The sequence below is a fragment of the Octopus sinensis genome, linkage group LG26 (genome assembly GCF_006345805.1).
Source record: "Octopus sinensis linkage group LG26, ASM634580v1, whole genome shotgun sequence".
NCBI lineage: Eukaryota > Metazoa > Mollusca > Cephalopoda > Octopoda > Octopodidae > Octopus > Octopus sinensis.
In genome coordinates this window covers 17,378,854-17,392,768 of record NC_043022.1, presented here as the reverse complement: position 1 = coordinate 17,392,768, position 13,915 = coordinate 17,378,854, and the positions used below count along the sequence as shown (strand labels likewise).

Genomic DNA, 13,915 nt, shown 5'->3' with positions numbered 1-13,915 from the left:
GTAATGTTTGTTTATTTACATAGTTTTGAATTAATCATGCATTATCTCATAGCTTTGAGATTTCAACGATATGATTACATATTTTAATGGCATTGTAGGATAGGTGTGAGAGATCTGATCTGGTCAGTTTTAAACTAAAAACAGGTAAAATATTTAAGCCAAATATATCTGGTTTAATGTTGAAGGATTGAAGGTTTCTCCCTGAAATTAGAGAGTTCATAACATTCCTTAAAATAAATAGGAAATATTGGTGGTTTGATTGGGTGGGCTCAAATGGTATTGGACTGACAGGTACCTGTGCTATGAGGGAGAGATTCTTGTACAGGATGTTGATAGTTAAATTAGAAGATCAATTTTATATTAAATGCAGCAGATATATAATAAAAGATGGAAATGGTTGTTATGAAAATTGAGATGAAGACGATGGAATGTGCATTGTGTTACTTAAAGGGACTCAGCAGGGATGTCTCTGAGCCTCATATGAGATGTTATTTAGTGCTGGGTGTTTCATTAACACATGGACATGGGTAACTATAAAGTGCATGCCCATGTTAAAGAAAACAAAACAAGTAAAATCTTAGAGTCATTGTATGAATTTACGGATTGGAAATGTGGAAGGCTATTTTTTTGCAAAGCAGCCAAAAGATGAATATTCTAAATGTTTAAGTGTTTTGTATTCTTTTTACCAGGATGGTGTAGTGAAATTATTCCAATCTTCTAATTCAAATGATGACATCCTTCACTGGTCTGAAACTATGCTTAAGAATGTGTCATTATCTATTGATGGTAGGTATTTTCTTTTTCTTTTTTGTGTCACTTGTTATAGTTTGGATGACTTGTGCAACATTTTTGTTTTTCCCTAAACAAATGAAGACGTGCAGCTTCTTTGGATACCACTAACCAGATTGTTGTTGTTATTATTATGATGATGATGATGATGATGATGATAAGCTGGCAGAATTGTTAATGGATTGGACAACATGCTTAGGGGTCTTCTTCTGGCTCTTTATGTCCTTAATTCAAATCCCCCACAAAGTCAACTTTGCCTTTCATTCTTTCAGGGATCAATAAAATAAGTACTAGTTGAGCAGGGGTGGGGAGGTTGTGGATATAATCAAATAGCCCCTTTCCTTCAAAATTGTAGGCCCTGTGCCTATATGCAGAAAGAAATATTATAAAGGTAGCAAGCTGGCAGAACTATTTGTGACATTCCTTCCAGCTCTTAACATTCTGAGTTCAAATTCCACTGAAGTCAGCTTTGTCTTTCATCCATTTGGGGCTGATAAAGTGATGTACCAGTCATGTACTGATGTAACTGATACTCCTTCCTCTCCTTATATATTACTGATCTTGTGCAAAAGTTTGCAAGAATTATTATTAATAGTGGATCAGAAGATATGCTGATTTTCAGCTCCAAAAGGTTTTGTCTGAGTTTTTGCTATTTCACTACTTTTTTGAGATGCTTTTTGCTTAATTTTTCTTGACCTTTTGGAAGCAGAATGTATTTTTATACAACAACACTCCAAAGAGGGTCTTGAATGTGTTCATTTGTCCTTAATTACCAAATATAAATTTTCTTTGATGAAAACAAGATGGAGTAAAATAAACCAATAATATTATTCAACAAAACAATGCAAGAAAAAAGAGGAGTGAACCAAGTGTAGCAGAGAAAGTGGGATTCTCTGTAGAATGTTTGGCTAGCATCCAAGTTGCTACACTTGAAAATGACAGGAATGTTGTCATGTCAATAAAAACACAAAATATACAATCTGAAAATAGTAACAAGGTCAAAAACAATAGCACTGAACTGGAGAAACAGAAAAAAAGAAAGAAAGAAAGTGGTTAATAACAGCAGCAGCAAGTGTAACCATAGTAATTTCTAAGCTTGTTGACAAGCTACATCAACAATGACAACAAGCACGGCCTTGTCTCATACTTCTGTTATATTATACTTCTGTCATATTATACTTCTGTCAGTGTGGCTTCTGGAAGCAGCAGCAGCATCTTTCCAGCAGAACAGCTCTAAAAGTATTGTTCAGTGAGCAAGTTTCCATGGGAGACAATCACAGGAAACTGATGGGTTTTTAATGCCTCACTCATCCAAGTGGGAAAATATTTGAAGGCATATACAGTGACACACACTTCATAACTTGGAACAAGGCAGTCTGGCTTTGTGGAAGTGAGGTGCCTCACAGAAACTCTGGCTCAGGAATACTCAGTTGTCTTTTGTAAATCTGAGAATCTATTTCAACTGCAGGCTCTATTGCTCCATTCACATGTAACATGGCTGGTGTGTGGTAAAAAGGTAAAATATCAGAAGTACCATTAGAATGAGACATCTGGTGGGTGATAATAGAAAGTTCAGACCCCCTGCTCAGGTTGGAAATCTTGATTCAGGTTTCCTTTGATCAAGCAGAAACTCAGGAAAAATTCTGACCTTATTGAATTGTTGAATAGGGCATAACTGCAGGTTATGATGGAAGGCAGAAGACCTTCAATTCACAAATGCAGGAACAACACCTACTTGAAGCCCCTCTGCTCCCAACAGCAAAAGGGTTCAGGAAGAGGCTCATGTTGACACCTACACTACGGCTACAGCAACAACTACAACAACAGTAAGAGCAGCAACAAAGATCAATTCTAACAACAACCACTGCAACAGCAATGTCACCACTACCACCATTACGTGCTGAGGAGACTCTCACTCATTCACATATTTACCAGTATGAGAAACAGTGATGCTTAGGCATACGCTTATCCATTGAACTCTTCCTCTTGTTATAGTCTTGGTGGTTTCAGATGCTTCATTGCTTTGACAGGGATGAAACAATTAAGCATCATAAAGGATGTGTTGGGACGAAGAGGAAAAGTATCTGAGAGAAAGGCTGCACTAAGTTATAAACCAAAAGGCAAAAAAGACGAATAACAAAAACTGGTCTCCAAACCATCCATCAATGTCAACAGTAAAACCCCAGCAGCAACAACATAACCAACACTCAAACATCCAAAATTAGAACAGAAAGCATGGAGGAACAAAAACAGACAAAAAGAAGGATGAATTACAACAAAAACCAATAAACAAATAGTGAATTTCACCAAGTTGAACCCCTCATCAACTCCCCAATTATTTGAAAGATAAGCAGTGGTTTGATGCAGGAGGTCACAGAAAGCAAAGCTATTCTCACTAAAGAGGAGGGGGTTTAATGAACTTGTGTTGAAAACTCACAAAATCAGACAATTCAAATTGATGCAACCACCAGTGTAGATCTTAAAAAAAAATATCCCACAGACATTGGGCTTTTAAGAAATAAAAAAAGGACAAAATAACCTTGGAAAAGCTTTTCACTATTTCTTCAACCAGTAAGAGAACGGGATCTTTGGCCCTTCTTCAAGACCAAGGTGAGTGATATCTCCACCTTTTTTCCCTGACAGACATGCTTACTCTTAGAGTAGGCTGTGTAAATGTACATGGCCTAGGGACTGATTTGGAAGCATGGTCACTTGTTCAAAGACCTCAGGTCATTAGACATATAGTAGCCATTCGCAAGACCAGCATCTCTGGAGCACACACACTCGGTTCTATTTCCGATGAATACAAGGCATTCTCATTGGATTAGAGAATTAGTTAAGTGGTACTAGTCAGGGACAATCATCAACAGCTGGTGGTGGGGCATAATGAAGACAGCAGTGAGATCAGAATTGATAGCATTTAGCTGTGAGCTAGCAAGAGATAAGAATAGAGTAGAATGGGAGTTAGTTAACAATCTGGAGGAAGCAGTTAGTAAAGGCATTCCAACTGATGTGCTCATGGTCAGTATGACCCTTGGCCATGTCTTCAATGTGGAATATGAAAGCTGCCTTGTTAAAAGTAGGGGCCCATGTTCTAAAACAGTAGAGAAAAAACACTGTCCCGTGGTGATTAGTGCTGATCTCAAGAGCCTGCAGTTGAAATATGGAAGGTGATGAATGACTGCTCATGATGCAAACTGTCCAGTTTAGATGATCTGTTCTTGAAGTTTTATGAATTCATACCAGACTTGTTTGATGGCCTCATGATTGACACAGTTGAATGTGACAATCCTTAGCGCTGTGAATCAGAGAGGAGCAAAGCTATTGAAAAAGGACCCTGACAAGGTCAACATCATGGGTCAACTTTTGGCTCTTAACTTTTCTGAACATAAAGTTTGAGATTTTGGCAAAAGTGTCAGTGAAAAGGTTGTTGCTTGTCATTGGTGATCTGGTCATGGAAGTGCAAACATACTAGATCCATTAATGAATTCCACATCATGCAGTTCATCTTAAGAGAGTGTTGGGAATAAAACTGGCTTCAGTGGGCTCGAGATCAATTTCGATCAGTTGAAAGCTTTTGATAGTCAACATTCATTTCTTGGAAAGCATCTTGAAAGTGGTTGGGATCTGGACCCAGTTTTAGAGGCTGAATTGCTGCAGTGCACTGCAACACCTGCTTGATGCTCAAAGTAAACAGCATTGCACAATGGATTTGACATGATTGCCCCCTCTTCTGTTCATGCTGGCTATCAATCCACTGCTGTGGAATATGAAATGGAGGGTATCCTTTTTGAACTAGGACCCAGGAAGACTATGTTGGTGTATGTGGATGACTTCACCATCACTGTGTTGGGTGCCACTGAAGACAAGGCACTTGGCACCATTGTAAAGAAATACAAGACAGTAGCTAAGATTATAATTAATGTAGACATGTCAATAAGTTTGCAGCTTGTCACCTGAAGAGGCAGGTTGATGCCAGCAGGCCGCATTGTGACACTCTGGATGGACAGACAAATTAAACTGCTTGGGGTCTGGTTTGGTCCCAGCTGTCGGGTAGACCTGAATTGGAATGAAGTAACAAGCAACCTGGCCAGGCTTATCCAGAAATAGATCAAGAAGGAGCCAGTCATGAAAGCCCAGGCAGAGATAGCAAATGCACAAATCATTTCCATTGCCTGACCTTTGTACATTACTCCAGTTATCCTCTGATTATATGAGTGCACCTGCATTTCTATTTCTTGTGGAAGAGATGTGTTCTACAGGTCAGGTAATCTCTCTGCTGCCAACATCCTTTGCATGATGGGTCAGTCTTTCTTTGGTTGTTGATGTGCGATTCTATGCTCAGGCTGTACTACTAGCAGAGATTCCTTGATAGAACTGCTGTCCTGTGTGAAGCTTAAGCTGAGACTGAGTGCCTGGTATCTAGAATGTCATCTGGTGCTCTCTCTGCTCTAGCAGTCTGTAGAGGGTTAGTGGCAAGGAAGAGTGACAATGTTTTTGGGGAAGCTTTGAGCATCGGTGGCTAGTCTCTTCTTGAGGATTACTGTGGATTAATTTCCAGCAGTCTTTGGCTTGGCAGTGCTACCATTGGATGCTACTGGTTTGGGATAAGCTGTACAGGAATGGAAGGGCTTTTCAGACAGGCTTCTATCCAACCTGTGCACAACCAATGAACACCCTTCTGCATTCATTCAGTGTCTGGACATTGTTAAATTGTGGAGTTGCAGTTGAACAGTCCACCAAGTTGGTCATCAGGACTGTCCCATCATTTTTGTTTAATCAGGCAGGAAAATGAGTTTTCCTCTCATTCTCTAACAAAAGTTGTATGGTGGATGAGGTTGAAAGACTTGAGGACAAAAACTTTGCTCTTTAGTAGGGCTCTAAGTGACTTCAAGTTTCACTTGAAAAGGAAGGTGAGGGTGAAAATGGAGGTGCTCTCCTCAAGGGAACTTATTAAAGGTGGGTGAGTTGCAAAAATTCAGAGAAGGTGCTTGCCTTTGGTTTTCGGATGCTCTTGGATCTGATGGTGGTGTGGGGCTTGATTGGCCCTAGAGAGGGGTCCACCTGTTTTACACTGCACCATCATATTCTATTATTATTTGTATACCATAAATACTTGCATATCTTTTATATTCCTCATTCAACTTGTGTATATCTTTGTCAGAAGAGTGAGAGAGGGAATCCAACATTTGTGAATTTGTGCTATATAAGAGTGTTGGTGATTGAACCTTGCTAAGTGAAAACAGTGTGTGTGTGTGCATGTTCAACAGCAACACTGTCTCTTGCACATGTTTGAACAGTACTCCAGTATGAGCCATGCTTAAGCTTTGGCGTAACTAATTGGAACTGAAATAATTTTTGGCCTTAAAGTAAATTCTTAATTAGTCTTTGTGCTGCATTTTTGTCGATGTATTTATGGAATTACTTGGAGAAATCAGATTTTGAGACATTTTATTTTGTGTTTTTTTCATGACTAGAGATGATGTGGTACAAACGGCCTTTTTTTCCCATTCCACTTCAAGTCTGATTGAGCTAATCTATGATCAAAGTCCTTCAGATCATCACCGTTTTTGTCTTCTTTTCAGGAATAATATAAATTGGATTATATTATCCAATGTGTCCTTTTTTATGACAGTAGATGTTTTCAAGGGTGGGAGGCCTATTGTGATTACCATGAAAGTAAGTCTCCAATAGATCTGGCTCTGTAAAAAATTATAGTGGCTGTCACTGACAGTGGAGCATCAAGATGATGGGGGTGAACAACTGCTTTTTCACTTTTGAGATGTTGGTAGTGAGAGCAATAAGTTGGTAGTTAGCAGGGTCAAAGAGGTTACCCATACAGCATGTTTCCAAAAATTGGGATAAATTCCTGTTGAAAGAGAAATGAAGAAAGATTGAAGAGATTGTTAAGAATGGAAGCTGGATCTTAAGTATACTGTTTGAGGAGCAAAATCAGAAGGGTTTTTGCAGATAGAAACTGTGAACATGGTAATAAAATTTTGGACAGGATATTGTTTAGGGCATGCAATTATAAATTTGGAGTTAGGGGAAGCTGATAGTAAATGTAACAGCTTTTTCAGTGAGAGTGATAGGTGCTGGCATGTCTGTGTGGTAAGAAGTTTGCTTCCCAACCATATGGTTTTGGGTTCAGTCCTACTGCATGGCACCCTGGGCAAGTGTCTTTCTACTATATCTCCATGCTGACCAAAGCCTTATGTGTGGATTTGGTAGACAAAAAATGAACTAGTACTCAGTTGGTTATGACAACAATGGTTCCAGTTGCTCCGATCAATGGAACAGCTTGCTTGAACACTTCACAGGCATGTGCATCCTTCACATAGTTCTCAGGGAGATTCAGCAGAATATGACTTGGCTGACCCTTTGAATTACAGGTACTACTTATTTTTGCCAGCTGATGGGAGCTGAAGCAACGTGAAGTAAAGCGTTTTGCTCAAGGACACAATTCCTGTCAGCCCATTGTGTGCTATCTGAAATTGAACTCATGACCTTACAATTGGGAGCTGAATACCCTAACCACTAAGCCACACATCTTCAGAAAAGAAAGTGAAAGAAGCCTGTTGTGTGTGTGTGTGTGTGTGTTACTGCCTCCTAGCCTTGACATTGTGTGATTTTTTTACGACACTAAGACATTAAGTAAATGTCACTGTCATACAAGCAGTGTCCTTCCTTTCCAGTCTTACGTGAAAAAACATGTCTGGCCTTGGGGGGAAATGTTACCTTACTTGGAAACAGGTGAGTGCTGGCAACAGGGAGGGCATCCAGCCATAGAAAATCCACCTCAACAAATTTTGTTCAACCCATGCAAGCATGGAAAAATGGATGTTAAGATGATGGTGATAAGTGCTACCAACAAAAACATTTTGGTTGTGAAGTGGTAGATTGGACTTTTCTGTAAAGAATAGGAAGAAACAGAGAATTCTGATGCATATTTATGAGGCAAGTTTGCAGGATGGATGCTGTGTTAAGTATATTCTTTCTGTCTCTGGTGGTAGTCTTATGGAGCTGAAACACATTTGCTGCCTGAGCAAGTTGGCATAGAATTAATTAGCTGATTTGAAGTACCTAAGGATATGAGCTGATGTGTTTTGCCTTAACTAATTAGTAATTAGATGATCTACTGGGGGCACAAATGATAAAGGCTGAATAAGAATGGGATTGGATGTGAGGAAGACATCAAGAGTAATTGATGTATCAATGTGTGCCGTAGAATATGGGCGTCAGTGGGTGCTAATTGTTAGGAGTAGTAAATAATTTCATTTCTGTCATTTTTGGGAGAAAAGTGTGCAAGCCTTGGGCTAGTTGTTTAAATGAAAAAGTTTCTGCTTTATTGATGATGATGATGTCTTCCAAGAGAGGAGAAGTGACATGAATGTATTTAATAGGAGATGAGTGGTAGTTAAACAGCTGGTGATGTTTGAAGAAGTTTGAGGATTGGTAAAGATAACTGAAGAGGAATAGTGAAGAGAGACATTTCATTCGTATAATTGGAATTTGTGTTACTGACATAGCTAAGTAGTAAGCAGAGTAGATAGATTAGGTGATACTTTAAAATAATTTAGTATTTGAATGTGAGTAGAAGGTAGTTTAATGGGGTTTGGATGTTGGCATAAAGCAAGGAAAATTGTCCAGAAGTTTGTTTATATTCTCCTTTATGTTATTTTCATGTATTTTTTTATAAAGTATAAGGAAGAACTGACCCTAATACAGAAGTTTCTGTGAACTGTTGCATTAATTTCTGCAATATTTCTGTACTTGCTAGAGTATGCTGAAAATTAGAAAAGGAAGATACAGCATAACAGAAGCTGATGGGCAGCTTTCCAAGGTATTACCCACTGGCAGGGATAAAGTTTTTGTCCTGTCTGGCAGCAGGCCCCATAGGGAATTTTTTCACCTGTATCTTTTAGCAAATAGTGATATTATGCAGAGGAAAACCCCATTGAAAATGTTTGAGGGGTTGCATCTGAATGAATCTTGCTCAGTGCATCTGAAGATCACATGGTAGTATTAAACCAGACAAGTCTGTTAGGTCTACCACTTAGGAAGTGAATACCAAAGAGTATTATTGTCATACCTTTGTGAGAGAGAGAGAGAGAGAGAGAGGGGGTGGGGGAGATTATTTTAATTTTGTCTCTGAATTTGTGCTTTTATTAAGTGTTTGTAGTTTGGATGACCAGAGCTTCTAGGCTAGTTGCCCTTGCAACAACTAGGAGCCACAGTTCTGAAATGATATAAGGATTTTTAAAAAAGTGGGGGGGGGGGATAAATTGGAAAAATAAGGGATCAAGGAAAGAATAGTAAAACCATGAGTCAATTGAAAAGAAAAAAATGGGAATGCACAAGTATTTGAATCGAGATACATAAATGTGAGAAAAGGCATCATTCATCAGACTGTTTGGTTTACAATAGAATAACTGAGATGAGAAATGATAAGCTTTTGCCTTACTTCTAGTTCTTATCAGACTGAAGAATAAATATGTGTGAAGTAAGTATAATTTAATATGTGATGGTATGTCTGGACATTGTCAGAACTGCTGTGTTATGCTGTTCTACTTTTGCAAGTACTTCTGAAAACTTCATATCTTGTCTCTGTGAGAAATTAGCTTGTTTGAACCCATGTCTTAAGTTCCACCTACCCTAGTTGTTGAATCTAATGAAATGTCCTGTTCTGTTGATATTGCTTACAACAGTGAGTTTCCTACTTTATATTAACTATTTACACTGCTATGTAAAAAGTACCCGGTGCACTCTGTAAAGTGGTTGGCATTTAGAAGGGCATCTAGCTGTAAAAGCCATGTCTTGTTTTTAGCTTCCAACTTTGAGCTCAGTAAATGTTAAATAGACTTCAAGTTTATGAACCATTTATTGATGTCTCTCCATTGCTTACAGCCATAAGCAGTAATCAACCACATGCAGCATGTTTACAATGAGATAGATTGGACTGGTGTAAGATGCCAATGAACAGTGAGTTGTGGTTATCTTCCACCACAATCAACTGTATTTATCACTTATCAGCTTTTCTTTTCATGTTATTTTGTAAACTGTTTGATTCTATGTTCTAATCAGTGTTTAGAGCATAGAACTGTGAATATCACCATCAAATCTTTAAGAATTCAGCTGCTGAATCTATCCCAACAAACTCACCTGCCATTTCTAAAATGAAGAATATTATAAAACAGCAAAAAAGAAAAAAATGAGACCTCAGTGTAGTCTCTCAACCTACTCAGTGGAAGAAACAGATTTGTTTCAACAAAATTTCATCTGTTATTAATATGGAAATTACTTGTTTCAAGTTACAAAGTTTTGGGCATTATTTTTATAGTGAGCCTTGGATAGGCTCACTACGGATAACAAAACACTTGATATATTGTGGGAATAGTATTTGTAATGTTTTGATGGTTACACTGAAGCATTTGAGAAGTTGTTTTCTTTAATGTTAGTCATCTACTCAAGTAGGGCAAATAGAAAAGTCTCTTAGATGTATCAACAATATCAATCTCACAGTTGAAAACACTTTGTATATCCATATTCAAATTATATATATATATATATATATATCCATATACAAGTTTATGTCTAATTTATCCTGTTTGAAATAATTATCAATTATCCAATTTCAGTCCCAACCTTTGTGGCCTTTCTACAAGATGTGGATTCACAAGAGGTAAAATAGATTTTTTTAAAACAACTTTCATTTGTTGATGTTTTCGCCCATCTTTGCACCACTAAGCATCTTCCATAACATACGCCCTGCACTGGTGATTCTCAACTCGGCTCCACATAAACTCTTGGCGATCTTTACAAGAATACACAAATATTTTAATTTTTTTTCATGCAGTCCCTAATAATATTTAATTCTATAAATATAATAGCATTTGGTTAAACGTGGAATGGCTAGGAGGGTCCATCTGAGTAAAATAGAAATCAAAGGGGTTCCATAGGTAAAAAATGGTTGAGAATCATGGTCCACCCCCCACCCCCCCACACATACACACCAATTGATTAATCTTTATGGACAAGCTTATACCCAGCTGTATATTGACATGTCTCAATACACAACTACAATCTCCTGCATAAATTGTACAGATACAAAACCAGTGTATTGATTGCTTTGCACAAACAAAAGTATATACTTGTGTGTGTGTGTTTATGTATCAAGTGAGAAACAACCTTAAAAGTTTTCATATGCATTTATGAGTCTGTTTAGACACCCATTTCATAAGATGAATCTATCTTTTTCTACTTGCCTTCATTTCTTCCCTGCTACCCACACTATAGATGTGTTTTTTGACATTGACCTCTAGGTACGTGAATATGTTCGCTGTTACTTGGGAGAAAACAAAGTTGCTGCTGAATTTACTCGTCTCTTTCTTGAGAAACGAAATGCACTGAAGAAAGGGGCTCAACATACAAACCAATCAAACCGAAAATCCCAACCACCACAAGAAGAGGTAAGTAGCATTTATATTTGGTTTAAAAAATGAAAATTTACTCTGGTGTGTATGAAGATGAGTTGTCGTGTGTGTGCCTCTTACTTTTCTCTTGGTGACAGCAATATTTATGTATGAATAGTCATACACACATGATTGGGGAAGAATCTTTAGCCTACATTATTATGGCTTGTTCACTAATCCCTTTGCAGAGTGTACCGAGTAAAATTTTATTGTGGCCCCCAACACTACTTATGTTACCTTGTTCTTTATGGGGCTAAAGTCCTCATCACTCTATTGTGTTTTTATTTATTGAAGACAACATGAGCAAAATCATGAATAGGAGAGAAAGTGCTGACAGGGGTGAGTGAATAAGAGTCTGATGAGTGAAACAATGATTGTAGAGTAGAGAGGAGAGAGAGAGAGAGAGAAATAATGAAAGGGTATCAAATAACTAGAGGTATAACAGGGATATATTGGGCATTGGATTGAGATATCTAGCTCTCAGCTTTAATTTTAAGGTTCATTATGTCATGCTTGCATGAACTGAAAATCTGACATAATCTCTTCCTGCCAATCTGGAAGAAAATATACTCTTGTTTTTTAGTCATTAGACTGTGGCCATGCTAGGGCACCACCTTGAAGAATTTGTATTGTGTTCCCCTCAAAGAAGCCCAATTAATGATTGTGTTCTTTGTAGCTTTCTGAATGCTTGTGTTGTTTCTTATTTAACATTATTCTAATTATAGGAAAGTATTTGGGGTCCAGTTCGTAACACTGCCACAGAGTCTCATAGCAGCAACAGCATCAGTAACAATAATCATAGCAACAACGATGCCATCAACTTGACCAACCAACAGGAACACTTGTCTGGCAGTGGCAGCAGCAGCAGCAACAACAACAACAGCAACAAAACTAGTAGCAAGAGTAGCAAAAAGAAGAAACGCATGCAGAAATTGGACACCAGTGTTCTGGGATTCACCGTCCATGCTGCTTCGGACAGGTTCAACGTTGGATCGATTGATTCCGTGACTCAGGCACAGAGTAAGTGAGTGGTGTGATGTTTTTCGGCACGAACATGTGATCCACATATATTGTACAACTTTAGATAAATTTCAGATACATACACACGCATCAGCTTAAATACAGACACAGACATTAGTGTGTACACAAACACTTAAAAATATGTATGTGTATACAGAATGCAAAACTAAAAACAAAAGATGATGACAATAAAAAGGATAAGAAAGCAAGCCAGAGACAGCCAGTCAGTAAAAGCCAACCGTTGAAACCAGTCCTCAAAAAAGAAAAACTTCCCAAATGATCTTATTGCAAAGAATGTATTGTTAAGTTGGTGGTGTTTATAGCCATTACTGTGTGGAGTTGCAAGCACTGTCTGGAGGGAGACTGAGGTATATGATGAGAGATAGAGAGAGAGAAAGGTTGGTTAGTCATTCAACCCTGTGCGTGAGAAAGTAAGTGAAAAGCAATTTATATTTTCTTTCAGTTGTAGTTGTGTAAGTGATTTTCAGCTTGTTTTTCTGAACATTCAAATAGCTGTATTTGAATATCTGTGAAATATCCTGTAAACTTTAGTGCCATGTCAGGTGAAATGTATGGAAACATTGAGTGTTGGATGTAGTTGTATTTCTACAAAGCATTACAGACTTTACACACCTGATACAAGTGTATACAGAACACTCCTGTTTTTAAGGAGTGTGAGTGGTCTGCTAGTTTGGATTCCTTCATTCCCCCGCCCCACCTTTCTTCTGTTCTTTTGTTTCCTTATCTGTTCTTCAGTGTTTTCTTCTTTCCCTCTCTTTGTCTCTTTTCTCCTTAATCCTCCCTTCTACAGATCAATAAAGTGAATGCTGTCCACAGGTTAAAAGTAGTGGTGTTGGGCAGGGGGTGGGGGTTGTGGGAAGCTGATGTTGGATCCCTTCAATCACTTCTAAAAAATTGAATTTAAAACAAGGCAAACTGAAAGAAAGACATAGGGGACCTTTCTTTTTGCGTATTGTTGGGGGTGGGGAACAGGAACCGAAAATAGACAAGAAAAGCAAAACAAACTATTATTTTGGAATGTTGCAATGTTTCCCTTTTTTATTTTCTAGAAATCTTGGACATTCAGCCTTGAGAGTATAGCAAGTTTAATATATATACATATATATACATGTATATATATATATGTATATATATATATATATATATATATATATATAAAATTACAAATCAATAATAATGGAAACTGCACTTTCCTTAATAATATCTTCCCCTCTCTTTCTCTTTTCCCTGCCTCTCTCTCTCTCTTTTTTTTTTCTTCCTTTTCCTGTTCTTTCTGAATTTTACATCTGGGGAAAATAAATAAATAAATCAGAAGTGGAAATTTTTGCATACCTACCTACATGAATTGGCTGTGATATTAATTGCAAAAAAATAAAAGAAATATTAAAAAAATACAAAAAAAAACTTTAAAAAAAAAGAAAAATGAGATATGGTGAAAAGATTACAAAAACTAAATCAATGAAATGAATAGACTTAACAATTATAAAAACAGGACAAAAAAAATAAGGGAAAAAATTTGAATAAATTTTAACAAATATATATATATATATATATGTATATGTATGTATATATATATGTATATATATATATATATAATATAATATATATATAAA

The 13,915-nt window shown here is 37.3% G+C and overlaps 1 protein-coding gene across 5 annotated transcripts in view; it reads left to right on the top strand.

Moving 5' to 3' along the window:
- The window catches only part of LOC115224720 (GRB10-interacting GYF protein 2), a 136,924-nt gene extending 123,239 nt beyond the window's left edge, over positions 1 to 13,685 (top strand). For all 5 annotated transcript variants that reach the window (XM_029795589.2, XM_029795588.2, XM_029795586.2 and 2 more), the window contains 4 exons: positions 690 to 786; positions 10,428 to 10,471; positions 11,112 to 11,258; positions 11,987 to 13,685. In XM_029795589.2, the coding sequence (XP_029651449.1) occupies positions 690 to 786; positions 10,428 to 10,471; positions 11,112 to 11,258; positions 11,987 to 12,289 (591 nt within the window). In that variant the 3' untranslated portion in view covers positions 12,290 to 13,685. The remainder of the gene's footprint in view (positions 1 to 689; positions 787 to 10,427; positions 10,472 to 11,111; positions 11,259 to 11,986) is intronic.
- The last annotated feature ends 230 nt before the right edge of the window (positions 13,686 to 13,915 follow it).